Source organism: Poecilia mexicana, unplaced genomic scaffold (assembly GCF_051168715.1).
Source record: "Poecilia mexicana isolate PSO_F unplaced genomic scaffold, ASM5116871v1 scaffold_19, whole genome shotgun sequence".
Lineage (NCBI taxonomy): Eukaryota > Metazoa > Chordata > Actinopteri > Cyprinodontiformes > Poeciliidae > Poecilia > Poecilia mexicana.
The window spans coordinates 5,731,547-5,757,985 of NW_028263388.1; the positions used below are offsets into that span (position 1 = coordinate 5,731,547).

Below are 26,439 nucleotides of genomic sequence, written 5' to 3' on the forward strand. Positions count from 1 at the left end.
TTGTGACACTTATGACTGAGTGAATAACTTCATACAAATGTGACTAAAAAATGAGTCTCATTTTTTTATGACAGACTAAATAACCCAAATTATTACCATTAATTTTTGATCCATAACTCATTCACTATATTGATACATTCTTGATGCAAAACTTCCAAATCACTTGATAATTTACAAACATCAATTGGCACCATTAAATGATTCAGTAGCCTCAGGCATTGGTTCCATACTGCAACAAAGCAAAACAGAGGAAAAGAAAAAGAGCAGCCGCATACCTAGGTGGGCCCCATGTGGGGGGAAAGGAGGGCTGATATATGGGTCCCATATGGGTTTGTCCGCGGTTCCACGATGGCCCCACATGGGTTTGTCCATGTAGGGCCACAGCCCATGGGCCCTACATGGGCCCTAAATGGACATATAGGGCCCATGTAGGGCCCATGTGGGCCCTACATCGGCCCACATGGGCGGACAAACCCATATGGGACCCATATATCAGCCCTCCTTTCCCCCCACATGGGGCCCACCTAGGCATGCTGGCTGGGATATATAGGTGAATATTAGCACCACATCTTAGGACAAGCAAGCAACATTTCTTTTTTCTTTTTTGTTTTTTTTTTGTTTTTTTTTCCATGTTCAAAAACACTTCCCTGAAGGCACAGCCAGGAAACTCCATTGTTTCTCTGAGGGCAGTGTTCAGCTTCATGTGCCAAAATCAACATGGCTTCCAGTCAGTCCATTCTGATCTCATGTGAGTGAATTGCTGATGAGGCAGTCCAGCTTTGGTATTTACTGTGTCCAACAGGGAAATAGAAAAGTATTCCCTCCTCCCCTTACAGATTTCGTCTTCTGTTTTGATTTTTCACACCTAAATGTGTAAAATCAAAGAGAACCTTAGTTATGGATGCAGGTTTTCCACTGATGATCTCTTGTATTAAGGGGGAGAAGTTATCCAACCCAAACAAGCTTTAAGAGAAAAAATGTCTTCCCATTAAGTTATGAATTATAATAAACTACATTATTTGGAAGGTTAAATTCAGTTTCAGTTGCCTGTCCTGTCAAATCAAGAATCTTACACAATCTGTCGACCAACACGAAATAGGCTAGTAGATCTCAGCCCGTTGGTAGTGGAGCTAGGGATATCTACCAGCAGCCCACCCTGTTTTTGTGTTAAAATGTTTTAAAAGTTACAAGAATTTGGAGGTGCATGACCAGGCACCTGCCAACGAGCAGGAGTGGTGATGGTGCAATTGATGCACAACCCCCTTGCACCCGATTCAACGCATCTACTATAAACCTTGCTTTATCCGTCTTTACTGTCACTGTTAATGGTGTATAAAAATCCCTACTTAAAATAAACAAACAATATTAGGCTGGTTTGGATGCAAGTAAAGCCTGTTGGTCCACCAGGCTTATAATTCACTGAAAGTTGTTTTGGACATTATTTTTCCCTTAATACATGGAATCAATTTTTCTTTGTCAGATGTGAAATATAATTAGAAACATTTAAGTGGAACAGAAAAGTAAAAACAGAACAAATCTTTAAGGGAGCTAAGTGATTAGTTGCGGCTCTGTATGATAGATTAAATAATATTCTTGAGGAATTGTAAACATAATCCTTGATACATGACAGACATTAATAATGTGAGGGTCCAACAGAAGAACCAGGGTTTGCCTGTGTCACTGGAAGGGCCTGAGGACAACTACGGGACTGAGGCAGCTGTGGCAGAAGTCTGTTCCAGATGCGCTTAGGAAATGCGTTACTTAGGAAATTGAAAGTCAGGTTTATTGATACCTGCTTTTGTTAATATGATATACAAACTTAATCTTCAACCTCCTCCACAATGTTTGTAGTACAAATATGGAAAATGGAAAGACCTCTGCTAAAGTTGTTATTGTACATAGTCCAGTTAGCCAAGTTTATTTAAAGGTAAATTGGTTATCTTGTATTCAGATAATTTTTTTCGACCAAGTATGAAGATACACTAACCACTGATTCGCTCATTTTTCCAAAACAAACAACAAAGCAATGATCAACTGACCTTTCATTGTGGCCAATAGCCAAACCCAGTTAGTTTGGGTAATCCAGGCGTAGCCCAAACTCTTATTTCTAATCAAATAAATAGTCTGAACAGAAGTACAGATTTCACCATATATTACTGAGTATTTGAGGGCTTTTTCAATGACCATATGTGACTAGCTCTATCTTAATCTGGTGGCAAGCTAGCAGCACTATATGCTAGTTTGCATAAAGCTCATTGAAAAAGATGTTGAGTCACCTATGTTCATCTTTTTTAGTGAGCATGGGTGGGCATCTCCTTCTTGGTCTGGTGTTATGATAACAAGTAGCAAGCTAGCAGCACTTTATGTACATATGGGTACAAATATTGGTCAAAGTATTACTTAACCTAAGGCCATGGTTCTCAAACTAAGGTACTAAGGTACAATCCCTTAGAACTCCCTTCACAAGAATTTGATCAAGATTTAGCAATAAATATTTGCAAGGTAGATAGGGATATATAGTCTGTGATTCAGATCCTTTTTTATAGAAATAGAAGTACAGTGGAGAACATTTGTAGTAATTCCTGTCAGAAGCAATAATGAGTTCTGCTGACATTTGATGCATTTTTTGCCCCTGTAGTTGGAACTGGAATCTGGGATTTAGATAAAACTCAGCCAAACCAGTTCCAAATTAAAAACCAGCAATATTTGGTAAATTCTGTATTCGAGGCTAACATCTTTTAGCTTTACCAGCCAATAACGATGTATATTTATCTGTTTTGTGCATTCAAATGCTGTATCATCCGGTTCCCTTAAAAAATGTTGTACATTATTGTGTGACAGATTTAATGGCACAAATTATCATACATTCCCAATAACACTCTTTTTTCTTTGATCTAACAATTTCACATGGAAGGCAGCCATGTTGGATTTCTAAATTGGGGCTGGTGAGAAAAAATATTTTTCTCACTGGGAATTCTGACTTAAGAGACCTTTTGAGAAACTGAAAAACTCCATATTTTGTTGTGACAGTTTTAAAATAACTGCCAAAAAATGATAAAATAAATAATATATATCTGGGAAAGATGGTGTTTTTCCCCAAAATGTGGTATTTACTGAGATGGTAACAGTTATAAAAAGTTTGAGAATCACAGAATTAAGCAAAAGGTAAAAAGCAGATTTGATTGAATCTCAAACTATTGCTTCTGTAAATATAAATAAATAATAAATGGTTCCTACAATTCTACAGTGTTAGTACAAGACCGATAGAAAGTAGTGGTTGAAGAAGCGCTCTCCAGTACAAAGCTTTGGGGAAGTTATGTTACCATTTTTCAGTCATGAAACAGGCACCTGAGATGTTTATGACACTCCCTTCATTAGAAACATGAAACCTCAGTGAACAGGGAATGCTAACTGCAGGAGCTCCATCTTCATGTTCAGTTTCAAGCATGCCAAAGAGTCAACCCTCCTAAGGACCTTCTCAAAGAACAATGACATTTACTTCCTTCAGCATTTCTTTTCAACAATTTCAAGCTTGTTGGAAATGTGCAACAGTATGCTTCCTTTCATTCTTCTACTATAAGTTATTTCCTTAAAGAAGCGTCCTGCTGCTTCGAGTTCACAGACGTCAGTTGACAGTTACGGCGTTGTTTCTGCTAATGCTAAAACAGGAAATCCATGTTGAGTCAAATGTCGCTTGTCCTTGAGCCCAGGGCCAGATTGCCCAGTGTGGAGAAGAAATCCTCCATCTCCTTCTCCAGGAGACGGTTACGGTTCTCGGCGTCTTCCCGCGCCCGCTCAGAGTTCCGCAGCTTGATCTCCAGCATGCGCTGCTTCTTCTTCTCTTGCTCCATCTCTTGTTCTAAACGCTCCACCTGGGCACACAGCGCTGTGCTGGACTCTTCCAATCTGAAGGGGTGCAGCACAGGACAGACAAAGGTCAGAGGTGATTATACGAGATGATGTATCTGTATTCTGGATCTGTATTTGTAAGCTGACTCTATAGCTTGCTAATGAAATATCTCATTTGAGACTGACATATCTGACTGAATGACTAACATTTATTTTCCTTATGACAGACTGAGTTATTACAGTTGATTTTTGACTGTTTAATTTTACAAAGAGTTTTCTACCTACACCGGTTAAAATGGCTGCTTGCGTGATTCCTGTTCCTGTTACCTAGGTGCTTAGGTGGACGGTTTGCAGTTATGCCAAACTCTTTCCATTTACAAATTATGGCTTGAACAGTGGTCAACCTAACCTTGTTTTAAACCTCTCCACAGCATTGCCCCTCACCTGTGTGCTGTGTTCCTTAATTTTCATAATGCTGGTTGTTTTCTAATGTTCTCTAATAAACCTCTGAAGCTAGAAACAGAACAGCTGGATTCATAAATAATATCCAGCTGCATATGGCCGCATGTCTGTCATCACAGTTATACATGCTGATAAAACCAGTAAGAAAATTGTATTTTTGCCTTCCATTGTTTAAGAGATTCTGCTGTCTCTACTTACTTCTGAATCCTGGTCTCATATGTTGTCCTCTGTTTCCTCAACTCCTCCTTCAGTTCCTCCACCAGAGCGTTGAGGGTCAGGGTAGTCCCATCTCCATCTTCTGTCATAATAATGGATGGTACCCCTGCTACCGCGGGCATGTTTTCACTTTCGCCGAATGCCACACTGCTGCTGCCAAGATCCATGGCCTCACATCCATCCAGGTCCACGCCCGGCTCCGTCGCCCTCCCCGCTTCCTTTTCTCTCTCAGTCTCCCTCTGGCTCTCTGTCCACTCTGTAATCTCTTCGCTGTCCGCTCTACCTCCAAAGTTCTGATGTGTCAGAGGTTCTCCGCCGGAGTCTGGAACAGAGATATCGCAAGAGGAGCTCGACCACGGTGTGCTGGAGACACTGGGAACGCTCCCTGTACTGGAGGAAGACGTGACGTTGTCATAAGTGGACAGTCTCTGGGACGACCCAGTGGAGTCTCGATCTCTGGCGGATCGCTCTCCTGAAGAAGTGCGGCGGTGTCCCCTCAAGGAGGACAGACCATTCATGAGCCAGTTACCTCCGCCACCAGAAGGAGCACTTGTATCTGCCACTGTGGCACCTGTGGCAGCTTGCTTAGCCTGTGGCTGTGAACGGGGAGTTGAAGAACTTTTGAAAGAGTATTTCCAGGAAGGCATGGTCTTGGCTTGTTTACTTGGACTGACTACGGGCTCTCCTTTCCCCATTGAAGGCGCCATTTTTGGTCCAGGGTTTGGATTAGGGGCGATGGCCGCAGACAGTTTGGCGTCCAGAGATGAGGCACTGCTGTGGAGTTCTTGTTCAGTGTTGGAAGCCGGACCACCCTGCAGGTCCTCCTCAGAGATCCACGCTCCCAGGCTGCGGTGTTGGAGCTGATGCCCCTGGGCAGGTAACTCCATTAGGGGCAAAGCAGGTCCTTCGTGGTCCCTCCCTGAGTATAATCGCTGGTGTTCCCTAATGAGGACTGTCATTAGGTGCTGGACCAGAGAAGTTCCTAGACAATGTGAATGCTAAATGTTATTGTGATTATGCGAAAGACTAACACAAAGTAGCATGGAGTTTTCATGTTTTTCACAATTAAAAATCTGAAAAGCATGGCACACATTTCTGTTCAACCCCCTTAACTCTAAAAGCCTTAAATAGAACTCAGTTGAATTGCATTCAGAAGGTTTCCAGCTGAGTCGCCTTCAGTGTAATTGAATTTCAGTGCAAATTTAGCTGATCTGTGAAGACCTAGAAACCATTAATGAAATAAAAGCTTGATAAAGACCAAAGAATACCAGCAGTGAAACCGTTCACTTTACAAGTATGCACTATATTGTGTTGGTATTCAAGCATCACAGAATGTAAAGAGGCTTAAGGGGTATGAAAACACTTGTGAGCTGTCGTGTATTTGGTATTCATACCCTCCATGAGAGTAACTGGGTCCTCCATCTTGGTTCGAAGGATATTTGGTCCAAATACTGTGGCCAGGTTCTGAACACTCATCTTGTTCTCGTTGCAGTGGGACTGAACCTCATCAAGAAACCTGAAAAACAAAAGATTCCCAAAGTTAGACTAAAAGAAACGCAAATTGTTTACTGAGGTTGTGTTGAAAGGAAGAGGACTGACTTGCATATGTACTTGAGGAGATTATAATTAGGCAGAGGTAGAGTGTTAACTTGTTTCCCAAGCTCCTGGATCCCCTGATTTAAAACAAAATATATTAGTTATTGTGAAAGTGATGGTACCAAAACTACTTACAACTAAACAGTGCAAACCTCCTCCTCGTCTTTGGCCAAAAGCTGTGCACAGGTTAGAAAGTCCTCATATTTGGAGAAAGGAATGACTGGTTCAGGCAGTTCTCTCAGGTACAACTTCAGCAAGGATGCCACCGTGTGGACGTCTGTGTTACTGTGAGTCAGTACATGTAAAAAGAAAGAAGTAACAGAACTATAAAAGTCACGGACACTAGATGTTGCATTTCGTCAACCTCTCAACATCTACCCCTTACCTGTCAAACAAAGGCTTGTCTCCGCAGTCAAAGGCCTCTTGAAGATCTTTGACCAGATTGGCCTGTCCGGGCATCCGAAAGAGACCCTCTTCATCCAGGCCCCTCTCTCTGATGAAGTCCACACACTGCTCCACCAACAGCGGTGCCAGCCGGGGGCCAAACTTCCTCTCAAACTGCACTGTGTCCTCCAGACGTTGGCCAAAAATTCCTGAAGATAAACATTTGAAACAGAAAGTCTGATTGCAAGAAATTGTTTGAGGCTTTGCTGTGTAGAGGGAGGTTTTGTAAACCTAACAACCTTTCAAACATTAGTTGATGTGGTTTGGAACAGGATCACTAGGATTACTGTGTCATTAGGTAACTGGAACTGTAGTCATAAGGCATGTACAGTGATCAGTACACAGTCCTCAAGTATTTTGCTATTGTTTTGGTGATTTTTTTAGCAGTCAAAGTGACTGATTTTGTGGTGGTTCTTTAGAAATATTTGAGATTCTGGACAATAATTTGACATCAAGTACGGATGAGGCATTAGTGAGGTATAAGTAAGACATACTACCACCTGCAGATTGGAGTGAGCAGCGACTTAAACCCAATGTTTGACAATTTTTGCAGAAAATTTTCAGTAAACTTAAAAATGTGGGAATCTGCGTGAATTTCCCCTTATTGGAGAATGAAGAAAAACTGGTAGGACTGATTACAGTAGACAGCGATTCAAAAGGTCTTTTCTTGAATATGGAACAAGGGGATTCACTCTGGCCACAACCCTAACCTGCAAATAGCTGAAATCTGTGAACTCTTGATACCCCACCAAATGCTTATATCTGATTATAAGCCTTTGAAACCGTCTTATCCATGTATTCCCTTATTTCTGCTCTTTGGAGTACAGCCAGTCAGTAACACATACACCACATGCACCAATAGCATGTCCAGACAGAATTCTGTCTAGCTATTTCACCTTCCCATCCTCAATGGATGTTTTTGTGCCATTATTTTCATATATATATATATATATATATATATATATATATATATATATATATTTTTTTTTTTTATTTATTTATTTTTTGCTATATCTGATTTGTAAAAAAATGTTGCCACTTTATTTAAACAATAAATAGTGGTAACATTGTCAATTTATCTCAAACATATTTGAAAGTCTAAATGCATATGATATTTGTGAGTGTAATGCATCCTATCTATCTATCTATCTATCTATCTATCTATCTATCTATCTATCTATCTATCTATCTATCTATCTATCTATCTATCTATCTATCCTATTTATGTTACTTATTTCTAGATATAATGGTGAAATTATTTATGTATTGCATTTTTAAAAAATTAAGCTGCACAAACTTAAAATGCATGACCATAATGCCATAACAATATGAAATGATTTTAAAAAGATACACTAAGACAAAATGTTATTAGAATAAATGTTGTTAGAGCAATACAATTTATCCCCAACTTTAGTCGTTACTAACTTTATAATTTAGTTGACGTAATACTTAATAAAAACATAAATATACTTAGCTTAAATCAGCTATTCTGACAGCCTAGGTGTATTGAATTAGCAGCTAATTACTGTTTGATAGGCTGCAGCAGTCACAGCTGGCTGACAGCTCGCAGTAATCGTGGTACTTCACCATGCAGGAGCTGCACGGCAGCAGAGAGCGTCTTTCATACATCCCAAAGCTGCATTTCACTACGTTAATCCATCCCGTGTCTGGCATTTCACTCTGGGAACCAGGGCATTAATCCTTCATTTCCAAACTCCACAACCGAATCAAGTAAGCTGAGGCAAACTAGACGACTGCAGCACAGCAGAAGAACATGATGAGGTCAGTGCGCTGTTAACCTCAGCCCCTAGAGCTGGCGACGGGTCTATTCTGGACTGTGAACCGAGACGACACACACACACACACACACACACGCCTGCACGCCTGCCTCTCCGGGACCTGTGAAACTGAGAGGGAGGCTGGAATCATGACCGAGCCACACACAGAACCAAGTTTATTAGCTCCATTGATGTAATTGTTGCTAATTACTTCACACTGTCACAGTTTAGTATGAGGGGCCGTTTAGGACAAAATTTACGTTTTGTCTCTCACACACTACCAAAAAGTCTCGCATACTCCAAAAAAGTTGCCTCGCATACTCAAAAAAATTACGTTTTGTCTCTCACACACTACCAAAAAGTCTCGCATACTCCAAAAAAGTAGCCTCGCATACTCAAAAAAATTACGTTTCGTCTCTCACACACTACCAGAAACTCTCGCACACTCCAAAAATTACGTTTTGTCTCTCACACACTACCAGAAACTCTCGCACACTCAAAAAAAGTAGCCTCGCATACTCAAAAAAATTACGTTTTGTCTCTCACACACTACCAGAAACTCTCGCACACTCCAAAAAAGTAGCCTCGCATACTCCAAAAAATTACGTTTTGTCTCTCACACACTACCAGAAACTCTCGCACACTCAAAAAAAGTAGCCTCGCATACTCCAAAAAATTACGTTTTGTCTCTCACACACTACCAGAAACTCTCGCACACTCAAAAAAAGTAGCCTCGCATACTCAAAAAAATTACGTTTTGTCTCTCACACACTACCAGAAACTCTCGCACACTCCAAAAAAGTAGCCTCGCATACTCCAAAAAATTACGTTTCGTCTCTCACACACTACCAGAAACTCTCGCACACTCCAAAAAATTACGTTTCGTCTCTCACACACTACCAGAAACTCTCGCACACTCCAAAAAAATAGCCACGCACACTAAAAAAAATACTAAAATGTCACACACACACAAACGTTAACTTTCTCGCACACATACACTGCTACCAAGCTCGCACATTCACAAACGTTAACTGTCTCGCACACATACACTAACAGCTCGCACATTCACAAACGTTAACTGTCTCGCACACATACACTGCTACCAGCTCGCACACACACACACACACAGACGTTTATCTCTCACATACACAAGACTAAAGTTGAACACACAGTACTAAGACTCGTTTTTTGAATGTGTGAGAGCGAAACTCTTTTTGAATGTGTGAGAGCGAGACTTTTTTTGAATGTGTGAGAGCGAGACTTTTTTTGAATGTGTGAGAGTTGTCACGGAAGAGGCGGGGCATAATTTTTGGATCAAACTGCGCATGCGTAGATCCTAAACTATAATTTTCCATTTTTGACTCACTGTATGTTGTATTACTTAGTATATTTGTGTTTTTAAATATATATAAATATATTGAAACTATCTTTCAATAGCTACCTTATATTAAACTATGTTAAGGACAAATGTCAAACATAGTGCAAATATTTTGAAAACAAAGTAAAAGATCTTGCAGGTATATTAATCTCCTTCCTCCTTCATCAGAAATGAAAAATTATAAATGCACACTATGTGTTGGGAACCTGTGTTTGTTGACTGACTTTTATTTGTCAGGCTTACGAGACAAAAGCTGAAAAAAGATCGATTTTCTTCGCTTTCAAAATAACACAAAACAGCGAAAAAAGACCTCCACACCGGACCTCGTTTATTTATGTATGTATTTTTATTTTGATAGCTGCCGATTAAACTGAAAGTTACACATTGACATGATCATATGAGTAGTTTTTACCGAGAAATCGATCAGAAGCGCCGTGAAAATGGTCAGATTCACCGGATCCACGTCTCTGGCTGCAATGCGCGCTCCCGTCACAGGGGGAACAGATTTTCTCACAAGACCTCTTAATAATTCCTGTAATGCTGGCACCCAGTGGACAGATTGTACTACAGCAATTTTGCTATTTTTAATCAATCAATCAAATTCATTTATTTCTATAGCACATTTAATCTACAAGAAAGTTAAACGTTCTATATATATTTAAAATATATATAGCACAAATATACTAAGTAATAGAACATACAGTGAGTCAACAATCGAAACTTAAGGTTTAGGATCTACGCATGCGCAGTTTGATCCAAAAATTATGCCCCGCCTCTTCCGTGACAACTCTCACACATTCAAAAAAAGTCTCGCTCTCACACATTCAAAAAGAGTTTCGCTCTCACACATTCAAAAAAAGTCTCGCTCTCACACATTCAAAAAACGAGTCTTAGTACTGTGTGTTCAACTTTAGTCTTGTGTATGTGAGAGATAAACGTCTGTGTGTGTGTGTGTGCGAGCTGGTAGCAGTGTATGTGAGCGAGACAGTTAACGTTTGTGAATGTGCGAGCTGTTAGTGTATGTGTGCGAGACAGTTAACGTTTGTGAATGTGCGAGCTGGTAGCAGTGTATGTGTGCGAGAAAGTTAACGTTTGTGAATGTGCGAGCTGTTAGTGTATGTGTGCGAGAAAGTTAACGTTTGTGAATGTGCGAGCTGTTAGTGTATGTGTGCGAGACAGTTAACGTTTGTGAATGTGCGAGCTGTTAGTGTATGTGTGCGAGACAGTTAACGTTTGTGAATGTGCGAGCTGTTAGTGTATGTGTGCGAGAAAGTTAACGTTTGTGAATGTGCGAGCTGTTAGTGTATGTGTGCGAGACAGTTAACGTTTGTGAATGTGCGAGCTGTTAGTGTATGTGTGCGAGACAGTTAACGTTTGTGAATGTGCGAGCTGTTAGTGTATGTGTGCGAGACAGTTAACGTTTGTGAATGTGCGAGCTGGTAGCAGTGTATGTGTGCGAGAAAGTTAACGTTTGTGAATGTGCGAGCTGTTAGTGTATGTGTGCGAGACAGTTAACGTTTGTGAATGTGCGAGCTGTTAGTGTATGTGTGCGAGACAGTTAACGTTTGTGAATGTGCGAGCTGGTAGCAGTGTATGTGTGCGAGAAAGTTAACGTTTGTGAATGTGCGAGCTGGTAGCAGTGTATGTGTGCGAGAAAGTTAACGTTTGTGTGTGTGTGACATTTTAGTATTTTTTTTAGTGTGCGTGGCTATTTTTTTGGAGTGTGCGAGAGTTTCTGGTAGTGTGTGAGAGACGAAACGTAATTTTTTGGAGTGTGCGAGAGTTTCTGGTAGTGTGTGAGAGACGAAACGTAATTTTTTGGAGTATGCGAGGCTACTTTTTGGAGTGTGCGAGAGTTTCTGGTAGTGTGTGAGAGACAAAACGTAATTTTTTTGAGTATGCGAGGCAACTTTTTTGGAGTATCCGAGACTTTTTGGTAGTGTGTGAGAGACAAAACGTAATTTTTTTGAGTATGCAAGGCAACTTTTTTGGAGTATGCGAGAGTTTCTGGTAGTGTGTGAGAGACGAAACGTAATTTTTTTGAGTATGCGAGGCTACTTTTTTGGAGTATCCGAGACTTTTTGGTAGTGTGTGAGAGACAAAACGTAATTTTTTTGAGTATGCGAGGCAACTTTTTTGGAGTATGCGAGACTTTTTGGTAGTGTGTGAGAGACAAAACGTAAATTTTGTCCTAAACGGCCCCTCATAGTTTAGGGTTATGTTTCTTTTTCTTGTAAGATTTGAGCTAACTGGCTCAAGTAAGACGTCGCTAAGCTAATGTTACAAAGCTAGCGAATATGGTTACTTTTTTGGGTACATTTCTACCGTAGTTTTACACATTGTTATAATATTTCTTTTCAGTTTTATACTCTAAGCAATGTAGTTGACGTACAAAAATAAATAAATAAAAAATTTAAGTTTAATAATGTACAAGTTAAAGAAGCATCTGCTTGAGACAGAATGACAAATATAACAAGTCTGCCAGTGATGTCATCCATGATATTATTGGTAACTTACTCCAAATTCATGCTCCTATTAATAGAGTTCCTTCCTGTGGTAACGTAAGATACTGGTGTTAAGCTGCGTCTTGGTCCTCTATACAGTCAGACATATCTGTTTCTATCCTGTCAAGTTAACTAATCTGGGATGTGAAGCTAATGATTAACATCAGACTAGTTGGTTCCTGCATCAAACCAACCATCATTCAAACCAAAACCAGCCATACACACCAACAAGTTCCCCTCAACTGATGGCGGAAACAAAATAGAAGCTCCCTGTGATCTAATTTAGTCTATATTGGAAAGATCCTGGAATAGATGGACCTGATCATGTTTGTGAAGACGTTGCTGGCTAGGAACAGCTAGGATACTTAGCAGCTATATCATCTAACTTGACACAGATAAGCTAAAGGTGAGGTATGATGTTGGCATTTCCATTTTAAACGTTAAAATCTCATTTCAAATGCATTTTGTAGATTTCTGGAGCCTGTGTGGCCGACAGGAAATGAACATTTTCCCCGCTTTTGGAGGTCTGTCTTCAGACTTTATAAGCATTGTTTTTATTAACATTGCTGTGATTCTGAAGACTGAAGAATGTTAGTCTTCATCTTCCCTACATAAACCATGTCTTTTCCATGTGTTTTAGGTTGAGGTTTGAGTTTACCTCCACCAAATGGTGCCCAGATGACCCGCCGTATGGCCTTGACCCAGTCATCCATGTCGGTCTGCGAGCTTGCCATGAGCAGGAAGGATTCATGGCTAATCGGAGCACGGTCCTTCTCTCCCGTTCCACCTGGCGAGGGACAAAGATGAGGAGTTGAGAGAGGAGTACAGGTGACTGAACATGTGACACACTTATGACATAGTTAATGGAATGAAACCGCGTGGGAAGTTTAAACTAAAGCGTCTTGAATTAATTTGAAGGGAAGTTAATACATCAAACAAGCTATGATATGCAGAATAAGACATGGAGACAAAGGCCTTATTGTTATAGACAATGTCTTTGGTTTATTGGTAGTGAGTTCACATGAGAAATGTAAAGATGTGGGCTAGCTGCCAGCATCAGAGTATAGCCAAGTTGAACTCCTTACTGCCTGAACGCACAGTACCGTGGTGTGAAAGTGTTTACCCTCTTTCCTGATGACCTTTTTTCATTTTGTATGTTTGTCACACTGCAGTGTTTCAAATCGTCAAACCAATTTTAGTCAGATGTTACAAGTAAACAAAATGCAGTATTTTAATGAAGATGATTATTAAGGCAGAAAAATAAAAAATTACATGGTTCTGTGTGGAAAAAGTAATTGCCCTCTAAACCACTAATCTTTGAGGAATTGTTCTAATTCAGCCACAGTCTATCCACCTCTGGTTATGTTATTGTTCACTATAATACTGTTATGCAATAAAACAATTTTTACACTATTTTTATTACTTTTGGGTTTATGCAAAATACTCCCAAACCATCTGTTTTCTAAAGGTGAAGAAAGATGCATTACATTTGTCTCGCCACTAGATGGCTCCATCAGTTCTGCTCAAAGCGCTTGATCAAATCCTGAGCAGCTTGTTTTAGCTGAAACGTCAGCACATAAACACAATGATACTCGACATATAAAGACACTAAATTTGAAGGAAAAAAAGAAACAATTAAGAGTGCTATAAGGTAATACTGCTAAATAAGAAATTCTATGAAAAGGAAAAAATACCCAAAATGAAGCAAGAAATTAAAAAAATCACTTTTTTTTATCTCTTTAGCAAACACTTGAGTAATTCAGAGAATGTCTCTGTTTTCTTGTTGGAGCCATTAGTGTCGGGCGCTGGTGTTGCCACAGCCACAGCCATTGTTGTCTCAGTCATTTAACCAAATTTAAACAGCAGCTCAATGGAAGCTGAGGGCCATTGTCACCCAGCTTTTTAAAGTCACACTCTCATGATGAGCAGGGCTGCACCGTATGACCGTACCGGCCAGTAGAACAGGAATATAATCTAGCTTCATTCAGGAACACGGGGTTTACAAATTATCAACACAGAAATTAAATGAGGGATTCAGTCTGCCTGAGCAAACTCAGTTATCAAACGTCATCCATGGCATTTCACATATTTTCCCCAAAGCTTTGGAGACCATCGAGATGTGTTTTAGTTTTGCCAAACGTGAGATGGGCTTTGTGCTTGTATTGGTCAGCAACAGCAGAGTAGTGAACAACAAAACGAAAGTAAAGATGTCCAGTATGAACAGTGCCTAAAGTGCCATGGGACTAAACAGTGAATTGGGAATGTAGTAATTTCTTCTAACAATGAATAAGAAATCAAGTCAAGGAATACAAGTACTTCCCCAAAAACGTCTCTTGTGTATTTGTCACTCATTTCAGAAAGTTTAGCTTATATTTTGTAAACATTCATTCCACAAAGTGAAATATTTAAAGCATTTAGTTTTGTAATTTTCATGATTATGGCTTACAGATTAAGGAGACCCCAAATTCAGTGCCTTAGAAAAACAAATAAAATGGATGTGTACGAGTATTCATGCACTCTGTACTTGGCTGAGGGTACTTTTGCTGCAATTACTGCGTCGATGCGACATGGCCTGGAGATCAGCCTGTGGCACTGCATAGCTGTAACAGCATGTTGGGAGAGGAGAGCATGAAGATTTCTAACATGTCCTGGTGGATGGTTGTGTTGACTGTGGATTTCACACTGAATTGTAGATGTAGTTGGAAATATCAGAAAAGATTAAATTATGTCTGCAAATGGAAGGATGAAAAGACCCAGAACTGTACCTTGTGGAATGCCACAGATTAGAGAGAATGACTTCTTGTTGTGATGGAAAATCTTATCAGGAAGATAAGAGTCAGAGATGCCCACCAGAACTTTTAACCTGCTCAGTGAATTTGAACATTTGAGCAGCAGGAGGGTGTATGTGTGTTTTGGTGAATAGTGAAACACAGCTGTAGACGTAGCTCTATCCATAGTTTGGTCCACCAGACCTGGGCAGAGCAGCTGGTGGTACTTTCACTTGTGGCGCTGCACCAACAACTGTTGATGGAAAGGAGACAAAAACCTCTGAAGAAGACACTGAGCGCAACTTCCTCCTTCAAAAATATGAACAAAAATGGAGTAGTGTCGGATTTTAGAGGTTGTAGGCTTTCTCTTTTGTCTTTGGCAAAAGACCGCACGTCTTTCCTCTCATGTATTTGTCTTGGTTGTATTTACCGGCGGTTCTGCCCCCCAGGGGCGTTCAGTGGATGGTAGGGGGCGCTGCGATTTCTTTGGGGGCGTTTGCTCAAAGGTAAACTTTTACCCCTTATAGCACAACAATACGTGTTTAGACTATGAGCTACTTGCTAAAAACGGAGACATTAAATCATGCTCGGCTGCAACTATGGTAGCTCTTCTCTTCAGTGTTCCTGTTAGCTTCTTATTACAGTTCCGTGTTCCTGCTACTGGTAGCTTCACCGCATCAGTTCAGTGTTACACTGGCTAACGGCCTTCCTGTCATTCACTTGTCTGATGTCTGGTTTTCAAATATTTGACGTCCTATTGGGGGTTTTATATACATGTGTTTTGGCAGTGTTGTAGTCGTGTCAAAGCAGCAACTTGTATTGAAAAGTGTTTTAATGATCATCTGGGTGATGCCCGCTTCCATGGAAGGACAATGGAATATCGCTCTGATAAACATGTAATGACTAAAATCACGATCACAAAAATGAACCAATTTAAAAAAAAAGTAAATAAATAAATAAATCCTTCCATGAATGCAAGTCATTATTATGATAAAATAGTCATTTTTTGGCATGACTATTTAGAGCACCCATGTAAACACCTTTGAAAATGATGATACATTTTTGATGATAAATGCAGAAACAATAAATCAAGATGGCAACAATAATGACGGTAATATTAATCATGAAATAATATTTGGTGCAAGTAGCTTACATCTTCTTTGATATGGGGGGTAAGGGACCTGGGTAATGGATAGGGGGCGCTGGCCCAAAAAAGGTTGAGAATCACTGTCCTACACGACAGCCTGCTTTCTGCTTTCTTATTCTGCTTCTTACTTTTAAAGCGGTATTCGCTCTGCTTGGCATCCACATGCATTCAGGTTGCACCAAAGTTTACGTCAACCGAATCAAGATGTAGGTTTGTAGGCGGAACAGAGTTCACTCCTTTTGGTTCTCTTCAGAGTTTGTGCTTTCACACCTCCCGAAGTGAACCGGACATTCTAAGCAAACAAACTAGAGTTCAATTAAAGCAGATTAAGCTGATGTGAATGCACCCTTAATGTCATAACATCTTCTTGCATAAGAGGATATACATATACCTCCTTTCTGTGGTATATTTGTTGGACCATTCCTTGCCTTTAAGAAGAAACATTTATGAGTTAAGTCACCAAAACAAGCTATGGTTGGGGGTTCTGTCTTTTGGAGGAACTGACTGACTTGGACTAGGTCCTGAGGGACCTGAGTGAAATATGTAAGCTATGTATGCTAAAGTACATTTAATTTTGTTTTTTTTTTAAAGAAAAAAGCTCAAACTTTTATCTCCCACAAATTTTTTCTTCCCACAAACGTGATAAAAGGTGTTTGAGACGAGGCTATTTGCCATGGTAAGCGGCACATTTCACTTATGTTCATTATGCTTAAGTCTTCCTCCAATGTCTAAATCCCAGAAGTAAAATGAGCCCCAAATGACTGCCTAACTCAAAACACAAAAAAAGTTTGTTCCGATTTTGCTGTAAATCTTAGCCTCTAGCAGTCTCAAAGGCACTCGGGTCTCCACTCCACTGTCTGCCACACTTGTAAAAACTCTCCAGCATCTGTTTCCTGTTACCTTGGAGATGTTGTTTCTTCAGTCTGTCCGGCTTGCAGCAGACCAGCCCCATGTCTGAGGCTGCAGCGGGGAGAGGCTTGGGCCTAGGGCTCCGGCATGAAGAGGCAGCTCCTCCAACAACACGGGCTCCTTCTGGAAGCCGATCGGCACGCAGATAGGTGTGCCGGTGGCCAGAACCTCCCGCTGAGGCATACTCAACTCTGGTAGAAACTGAAACCGTCAGACGAGCCCTGCTTCCTACACCTCAGTCTTTTCACACTCTCTTTTCTTCCGTTGCTCTCTCACTCAGCAGTGCTGGCAACAGGTCTGTACTCTCAGCCCCCCTGGGGAGAGGCAAATCCCCGAGGAGGGGTGGAACAAGTTTCTCTCTCTGTCTCTTTAGAGTGTCTGTGAGGAGTAACTGGGAGATGGGCTGTCCTCTAAGCTTTGTCAGACAAACTCATACCAACACACACACACAGGGAAAACCTATAAAGCCAGTCAAGCTCCATGAACACAGGCAACTCTGAAAGTGTTTCTCAAGTCCAACTAGATCTAATCCTTGGACACAATGAAAGCATTTATCATACCTTAGCTTGGTCATTGCTTTCCTATTCAGTTCCATTTTATTCTCATCTCCCTTTGGTGCTCCTTCTGGGCTTTCTTCCATTGACCTGGATTTCTCCAGTAGAATTTCAACCGGGCCAATCAGCAACGTTGTCAATGAAGACGTAGATTTTCTGCGCTGTTTTAGAAATATAGTCTGCCTGTAGTTTGGCAATGTTGGTGGAGGAGGTTAAAGAAGCCATCCGGTTGGCCACGCCTCCAAATATTGAATTAACATCCATCTCGTTCGACTTGGCACTTCTCTCTTCACAGTGGAGGATGGTTGTTTACAGTGCAGGAAATTTCCAGTAAGCTTCAAAGCATCAAATTGGAGCATTGCCTGCATTACTTTTCTGGTTTTGAGCCAAGCATTAGTGATTGGGTAAAATTTAAAACTTCAGCACAGTCCACACCTACAGCAAGCAATCGGTTCTCCAAAACCAAGAGTCCAAACCCTCTGAACTGTAGCACGTTTTATTGCCAGAATCAGAGAGGAATTTTAAAATGTCACAGTAAGCATAGAACATGGAGCTGCTTTTTACCAGGTTAATCATACAACATGTCAATTGAAGAACTTTGTGGAAAACCTTTTCTACTCGGCAAATAAAACAAACACTGTATACCACCAGAATGGATGGCATTACTGGTGCAGTATACCAATAAATATCTAATAGTAAATTGCATTATTGCATTAGCACTATTGCAGTAGCTAATTGTGCTAATTCTAGCACTACTTTAAATGGACCCATTTTCCAATTCTTGCTGATTTCTTTTACACAAAAATGATGGAAAAAAGCTATTGCTTCTTATGTCTATTCCAAGTCTTATGGCTAGTGAAATAGCCATAAGACTAAATTTAAGATGCCAATTGGATAAACTGCAAGTGATAAAAGGTGCAAGTTGCTGGATTTTTTTTATTAGGGAGGCTTCAAGAAACTGTTTGATTCCAATTTGAATGTTGATCAGGCTTTACCAGTTTACCCCCAAATCAATACTTTTTCCAATCAGAATGTGCTGCACTAAGCATTACCATTTGACAGTAACAAAAACACTCCTTGGTAAGGTAATTTTATTTATATAGCACATTTTCAGTAACTGGTGATACAGTTACTGATTCAAGGCTCACCAATTCCAGAATCAGAGAGGAATTTTAAAATGTCAGAGTAAGACAGGCATGGGAGGGTTGATTTAAAAGGCAACTGTTTTGTCTTGTAACAACATGTCTACAGTTCAATCAGGTTGCAAGTGAGAGCAAAGCCTCAGTGGAAAACAAGATAACAAAATGAAGTACAGCCCATATGCTTTGTTATATCCGTTTGTGCCATCAATGTGTTTATCGCACATGCTGGATTTTTAAAATGTGGCTTTTATTGTTTTGAATAGTTTTATTGATCATTGAATACATTAAAATACACAGTTTAAAATCATAAGAGAGTGTTGATGACAAACACTAGATTGCCAGATTCTTTTCAGGCAATAAGTTAAACCATATTAACCTAATTTGGTAGCTTCCAAGGTTAAATGTAAATCTCAGAATCAGTATTAAATGTTTTTGCCATTTCTCAGTATTTACATTTTACAACTCGGCTGAAGCCAACTGTGGATCTGTGGATGATGCACAACTGCAGTTAAACTTATGATATGCAACTGTTGGTGTCAATCACCCTAATCATCACTTTTTACCAGATTTTTAAAGAAAACATGCAAATTTCCTTTATTTCACCATAACTGCTGAACACCATGTGAAATCTAAAGCTTCAAGCCTCTTTCTTTCACACATCAGTAAGTGAGTAAAGCCTCACTGTCTATCATTCTCAGTGGGTTAGATTGGATAAAGAGGAAGTACGGTAACCTAAGTTTCTTCCCTGTGGATCGATAAAAATCTTAAACACTTGCAATAACTTCCATCAGTGATAGTCCACATATCTTTAAAAAATAAAATATGTTTTTTTTCCATCATGTCATGCTTCCTCCCCCTTTCTCTTTCCACTCGACCACTTCTCTCCTCAGCTGTCTGAATTTTTGCTCAAACTCCCTTCTCTTCTCCGGGTCCAGCTGTGCAGACCCGTCAGTTTGAAGCTCGTGGGGGGAATCACACCCCCCTGCAATATTGACTGGTTAGGAAGAAAACACACAGACGCTCGCAAACCTGTCAACTATTCCAAACACAAGAAGAGACCAACAAACAAATGCTGAAGGAAAGCATGAGGAATATATAGTTATTGCCTGCGATGAGCTTTATCTTTCACTTATGCAGCCGTGAGGAATATGGAGTCCTCACGGCTGCTACAGATTTGAGTCCCGGCCTGTAGACGTTTGCTGCATGTCTTCCCCTTTCTCTCATTACCCTCGTTCCTGTCAATTCCCTATCAAAATAAAGGCCACTAGAGCCAAAACAAACTCGGTAACATGAACATAACATACATGTCATATTTATGACTGTTGTCATAAAGCGTCATTCGGTAAATTATGACACTTTTAATACAAAGTTGACATTATTCAAAATGTCTTTGTTATGACAACTTGACATTAACCAAGAAATCATTACTGTTATAAATTTGTTATAAAAGAATTACTGATTGCATTTTAAAAATTAGGTAACTTTATGTTATTAAAGGTAAAGTTTAAACAGTAATGATGTACAAGCAATGTCCACAAACAGTGACATCTATCTTTCGGTCATTGGGATTATGCTGCGAGTCTTTCATTGCCAGTGAGGCTGATGTACTATTAAAAGTCAAACTGTGAGAAATGACTTCCCCCAAATTCTTTAACTTTGGACACAGTTGGGTGTTCCAACAGAATAATGATCTCGGATTCACGTCAAAACTGATTTTGGAGTCCAGAGAAAAATCCAAAGGTCTCTAATTTCTGAAGAGTGGTCAAAACTCCTGCCCAATTTATACTAGAAACCACAATAATCCTGGATAGTAAAGCTTTTTGCTGGTCTGAAGACGCGTACAAGCAATGGTCAAGGGTTCTCTGTCAGTTGGTGTGTGAAGCATGACCGCTCTCCTACGCCTCTGAAATCTAAAGTCTCAATGCAGCTAAAAGAGGTGGAGGGTGAGGTGCTTTTTTTCGTGCTAGACAATCTTCTGGCACCTTGAAATTGACTGTCATTGTGTCAGTCCCTACGGTAAATGATACAAGAGTGTGAGAAGAGAGAAAAGTGGCTAGAGAAACGGCACCCTCTGCTGGATGAATATTTGGATATTAGAAGTGAGCATGGAAAAAGTGGAGTCAAATGGTGTTTTGTGAGACTGGTGCATTAAATCAAAGAAGACAAAGATGAGTAAAAAGGAAGGTATCGGTTCTCACCTGGTACGATCTCAAAGAGGTGCCTGCCTGGTTCGTCTGGGTTGGCAGTGAGCTCATTGACCTGACATCCCTGTAGGGGTATAAAGCCCTGAAACACACAGGGAAATTCAGTTAAATAACTGTGCCAAAGTGAAGTACATCTTTACTTTATGCAACTCTTTTATTTCTATTCCTTGTGTTTTAACCTACGTTCATTTTGGATTTCTCCAACACGTGTACATCTACGTTCTTTAAAAAAATGTTTCCTCCTCTGCTCTTTCTTCTCCTCTTCTTATGTTACACCTCTTAAGCTTAGCCACTTCTGTGATTGAACCAGAACCAACACAGATTATCAGAATACATTATCCAGATCAATATCCATTTAGCCTCCAAGAGGCAGGGGCCAAGAAAGCTGCAAAAAGATGCCAGCCTCTGCAGGTCACCCCCCGTTAATCTCTTCACTGGCACCCTCCATCAAACGGTGTGCAGAGTCTGCCAAAACCGCTTCAGCCAGAAGGGCCGGGCTGTCGCCAGCATTAGTTGCTATGGAAACAAATGGAAGGGGCGGAAGAGGGGCTCTGGATTGATGGGGCTCAGGGGCATGGCAGGATGAATATCCCAGGGGAGCTGTGTGCTCAGAATAACACGGGTAGTAGCTGGCTGAAGATGAATGGGTAGAGGAATAAAGGCAACTCGTAACTTGAGAACACAAATCAGACAGTTGATTGTGCTGACTGATGGGAGTCTCATTTTAGCCAATGCTTTTGAAATTGTGTGCAAGTGTGCAAGCTCATGAGAAGCTGCAGCCCAGTTAAGCACGGTGAGTTCATAAATCTGTTTATCCTAGAAGCATACCAGTACGGGGGGAAGAAATACTTCCTCAAACAGTTCAGCTATGCATTGACACATGTTTTAGCCTCTCAACAGTCATTTCTGTGCAAGTATCCATCCATCCATCCATTATCCAACATGTTATCCCTAGAGGGGTTGTGAGGAGTGCTGGTGCCTATCCCCAGTAGTCAACGGGTGAGAGGTGAGGTCACCCTGGACAGGTTGCCAGTCCGTCACAGGGCAACACAGAGACAATAATGCACACAGTCACACCTAAGGAGAAATTGGAGAGATCAGTCAACCTGAAAGTCATGTTTTTGGACTATGGGAGAAAGCCAGAGTACCCAGATAGAACCCACTCATGAACATGGAGAACATGAAAACTCCATGCAGAAAGACCCCTGGCTGGGATTCAAGCCCAGGACCTTCTTGCTGCAATGCGACAGTGCTAAATAAGATAAGACAACTACAAGACGATCATGATGATCTTGACATCTGAACATATTGTTAAAAACATTTAGCAATAAAGAGAGACCATAAAAGCTTCTCTGGCCTCATCACTTTAAAGTAATCTTGTATCTGAGGGTGGGCTGTGTTTTGTGTTCACTAATGGCAGTTCCCATCATCCATTGTCTGATAACCAGAGTCCATTTGCCCTGTAGTGGATTTATCTCTACATGATGAAAGGGAGGAGAAAACCTGTCTAGATCCCCCCCTCAGTATTGGCTTTCCTGCTGCCAATTATCACATCCTTTTATCTCTTTGGGGGGGTAGTCTTGTTCGGTTTCCAAGATTAGTCTTCTCACCCCCACAAAGACACAACCAACTCCACCCTAGGCCTTTGGATTCCCAATCGATTAGAAGAGGAGGGGGGTGTAAAAAGGGTAGACTGACAGTCACATATTCAGGTTTTTAGGGGGAGGTGATTGTGTGTGTGTAAGGGTGCAGCTAAATCCATTGGGAGTTTCAAATCAATTCAGGGTGAATGAGTATTGGCAAGGTCTGATTGAAGAACGGACTGTCAAAGCCTTCAGTTACTGTGTGGGTAGGAGGATGATAATGGGTACTAAAGGGTAGGACTGCTTTAAATGAACAGTAGTCATGCGGAGTGAAGATGAGGATCGATACATGTTCAGAGTTTGGCAAGATCATTTTAGGTGATTATAACAAACATTTAAAGGAATGCGTGCGTTCTTCTGGGTTACATGATCGTCACATCACGTATGTTCCATTCTCTCACTCTCTCATTGGGAAAATATGAGTCAGGATCTGGGCTCAATAGTAAAGAAATTTCCCCTGGAAGGATTTTCACTGTAGTAGTAAAGCCTTTTGCTCACAGAATGTCCTTATTTCAATGTTTGGGATAAATTCCTTGGAGATTCTTGTCTGTGGTGACCTGATGGCAACTTGAAACTGCTGCAGTTTTGCTGTCTACACACCCATGATACAAATCTAACGTTTCACTACTTCCCGAAGGTGATTGGGATGTACACACACCTCAGCACACATCTGTTGAGGTGTGTGTGTGTTACACTGACAGAATTCAGAATGATGGGTGGACCCGGACCATTTGCTGTATGTCTTCCCTTCTCTCTCTGCCCTTCCTACTGTCCAGCTACTGATGAATAAAAACCGCTGGAGTAATACAAAAATCTCAGCAATTGATACTAACCTCGTTTCAGTTAGCTGACTTGGATATTAGTGGTGGTGGTAATTTTTACTCCTGTTACTTTGGTACTTTCTCTGGCATCTCATTCAAAATACTTTGAAGTGTTGGAACGGTATGACAGAATTTTGACTGTTCTTGAAACTGTAACCTTTGAAATGTTTGGTAATCGTCATGTATACAGAGAACCCTCCAAAAGTGTAACGTGGAATGCTTTTGTGAAACAAAGTACTTCATCTTTAACCAGCATTTGGATACTTTCAAATGACCTTTTGTTTTTCCAAGTTAATCCATGAGCATGTTTGTGTAATATACTAAGTGTATACTGGTTGTGAGTTTATTGTCCTAAGCCCCTGACATGTCTGAAACATTACCTGTGGTTTGGTTTCTTCTTCATCTTTGTAGAAGTAGAGCTGATCTGAGCGCAGCACAAACCAGCGTAGCTGCCAGTTCTTCATGATGCTGCGTTGCTTCTTCAGCCATCCGGCCTTCAGCGCCCCCTCCTGGAGGCTGGGGGAGCCTGGCCTGCACGAGCCTCGCGACACCTCTCCCATCACCATGCTCTTCGACCTGGCTGCAAAAAAGTAAAAGCAACACATACAAGATATTTTTATATAAAGACATAGGGCAGATTTGTTATTCCTTCAGTTTGTTGCCTCGCATATTTTCTGCTTCCAAACATGGCAAATTAGATTTTCTCTCTCTGTTCTGTAAACTTTATACACACACTTGCTCTGCAGTTTCTCAGACATGGCCACTTACAACCATCTGCCTCAGGGTGCTAGTTCTCTTGTCTGAACGAGGATTGGGACTGCAGACATAAATACTGTAACAACAGAGCAGACACAACAGAGAAGAGAAGAAATGTACACACAGCCGTTCCACACAGCCTCAGGTGACGGGAATGCCCCACTTCAATTTCAGAGGTCCTTGGAAGAGATTGTTTTGCTCTACACCCCGGCAGAGCAGCAGATAATAGGACCACATGGGACTGGCTGACTGATTTTGAGCAAATGTGTGAAACCTGAGCTCAGGCAAGGACGAGTTTAAAAGGCAGAGCAGCTATTGAGCTGTGACGCTGCTCAGATTGATCTGTTAAATTGTAGATGAATATGCTTTAAAAATGTCAGTTTTTACCTGATTAAACTATGGATTAGGCATGAAGCTATAGATTAATCATCAGAATAATTGATTACAAAAATAATCGAGTAATCGGATAAAAAAAAATTAGCACATTCTTCAGATTTTTCATTTAGTCAAGTCTTTTGTATGTAATATTGGAATGGAATTGAAATATGCAAATAAACAGTTAAATTCATTAATAAGTAAGCAGATAAACATTGTATTGCTTAAAATGCAATAATGAACACTTTATCATTTGTAGAAAAGGATGCAATCTGAAGCTTAAAAACAAAATCCTAGCATTGCCAGTGACGGTGAACGTCAACACGGACATAAAGGATACTGGGGAAAAAAGTAGCTCCGGCTCCAAAACACCTTTTTTGATCATAAATAAAACCTGTAGACCATCTAAATGCCTTCTGGAAAATCCACCTGTCAAACATGTTGGTGGAAGCGTCATGCTGTTTTCCAACCAGAGTGACAATTTGAATTGTTGTATTGTCCTGTTGGGCGTTAGTTATACCCACAACCTTGTTGATTCCTATAGAAGTGTTTGGATTAGGAAAATATCTTCAGTAACTCAAAATTTTGCATCAAATTATTGTTTTTAGCATTAGTAACGGATCAAAGTTATTGAATGATTTATTAGAACTTCTACAGCTCAATTGTGCAGAAAGCCTCCCTGGTGGTCCACTCTAATACCACACACACACACGCACGCGCACACACACACACACACACACACACACACTCTTAGACATGATCAATTTTCAGATGTCGCTAAAGCAACGGATGGAAGAATAGGAAGAAGAAAAATCAATATTTATCTTTTTTAATGACTCTCCTTCCTACGTCCAACATATGTTTAAACCTTAACAGGCGTGACTTGTCTGTTTAGAGCTAATCAGAGTGCTGACTCAAAGGACTTGTTGGTGTGATACTCTGGCGTATTTGCAACACTTGAATTATATACAAAATAATTAAACAGGTTAAGCTGGACTCAGAAATACAATAGACAAAATAATAGAACGGTCTTAGCACTGGTGAAAGTAGTGTCAATTTTCTATTTAAATTAAGCTAAATGCAGTCTAGTAGTAATCTTTGCCCACTGTTAATCAATTGTTACTATGGCAACCTCTAGTGAGGTAGTGATGATTAATGTGCTGGAGGAAGCTACTGGATACCTTCTCTTTATAATGGGCGTGTAATCTCTGTAATGTATAGTCTTTCATTTTACATCTGATATGCTAACTGTAAGGCATTATTATAGCTAGCTTTGCCCAATGGCATAGCATTGTGCTATTTCTTAGGAACCGAGATGACCTAAATATGTTTTCAGAGCCTTACAGAAGTATTCTTTTCTTCACATGTTGTTCCAACATTAATGTAATTTTTTATATATTTTTTCTATTAAAAGGATTGGCACAAAAGTAAAGGTAAAACAAAGGAACACAGGTCAGGGATGCAGCTCTTAGCAACACAACTTTGAGTGGGTTAGAAAGTCGTCTCAATGAATTAGAATTAGCGGTGGGACTGTTGTTTGATGTTGCTTGTGTGTAATATTTGTGGATGTGCCAGAAACATGCAAATGGAAGGGTTCCACCCAGAACATTTGTATGTTTAAAGAAAAAAGTGATTAATTGCCTTACAATTTTTAACTCATTAAACGCAATGTAATTCATAAAGACTAATTCAAGAGTCCCACCCTTAATTAGGATATTTTAAAAATATTTGATTTTCAGTAACTTAAGTCAATAAGTGTGACATAGATTAATTACGCACGCACACGCACACACACACACACACACACACACACACACACACCAAATGCAAGTCACATGTTTCAGATTATTTGAAGAAAGTGGAATTTGCTACCATTTTACAATTATTCATTAC

The 26,439-nt window shown here is 40.3% G+C and overlaps 1 protein-coding gene and 1 long non-coding RNA gene across 3 annotated transcripts; one reads left to right on the top strand and one right to left on the bottom strand.

Moving 5' to 3' along the window:
- Window positions 1-1,765: 1,765 nt before the first annotated feature.
- arhgap22b (Rho GTPase activating protein 22b) lies at window positions 1,766-24,020 on the bottom strand. Of its 2 annotated transcripts, XM_014997964.2 has the most exons (9): window positions 23,796-24,020; window positions 20,946-21,033; window positions 12,886-13,014; window positions 6,509-6,716; window positions 6,276-6,408; window positions 6,127-6,200; window positions 5,922-6,043; window positions 4,510-5,509; window positions 1,766-3,906 (listed from the first exon to the last, which is right to left on the bottom strand). In XM_014997964.2, exons 1-9 carry the CDS (start codon window positions 24,018-24,020, stop codon window positions 3,684-3,686), a joined length of 2,202 nt encoding a protein of 733 aa, XP_014853450.2. In that variant the 3' UTR covers window positions 1,766-3,683. The 2 variants fall into 2 exon arrangements, with proteins under 2 accessions (XP_014853450.2, XP_014853451.2); XM_014997965.2 differs by lacking the exons at window positions 20,946-21,033; window positions 23,796-24,020 and adding an exon at window positions 17,043-17,298.
- On the top strand, window positions 8,070-24,759 carry LOC148153580 (uncharacterized). Its single transcript, XR_015766382.1, has 3 exons — window positions 8,070-8,349; window positions 12,868-13,055; window positions 23,827-24,759. It is a non-coding gene; the product is annotated as an uncharacterized LOC148153580 (long non-coding RNA).
- Window positions 24,760-26,439: the final 1,680 nt, after the last annotated feature.

Coding starts and splice junctions, on each gene's coding strand:
- arhgap22b (XM_014997964.2), bottom strand. CDS start 24,020: ATGTGTTGCTTTTACTTTTTTGCAGCCAGGTCGAAGAGCATGGTGATG. Junction 6,044..6,126: donor CTCCTCAAGTACATATGCAA/GTCAGTCCTCTT, acceptor TTTGTTTTTCAG/GTTTCTTGATGAGGTTCAGT. Junction 3,907..4,509: donor TATGAGACCAGGATTCAGAA/GTAAGTAGAGAC, acceptor GCACCCCTTCAG/ATTGGAAGAGTCCAGCACAG.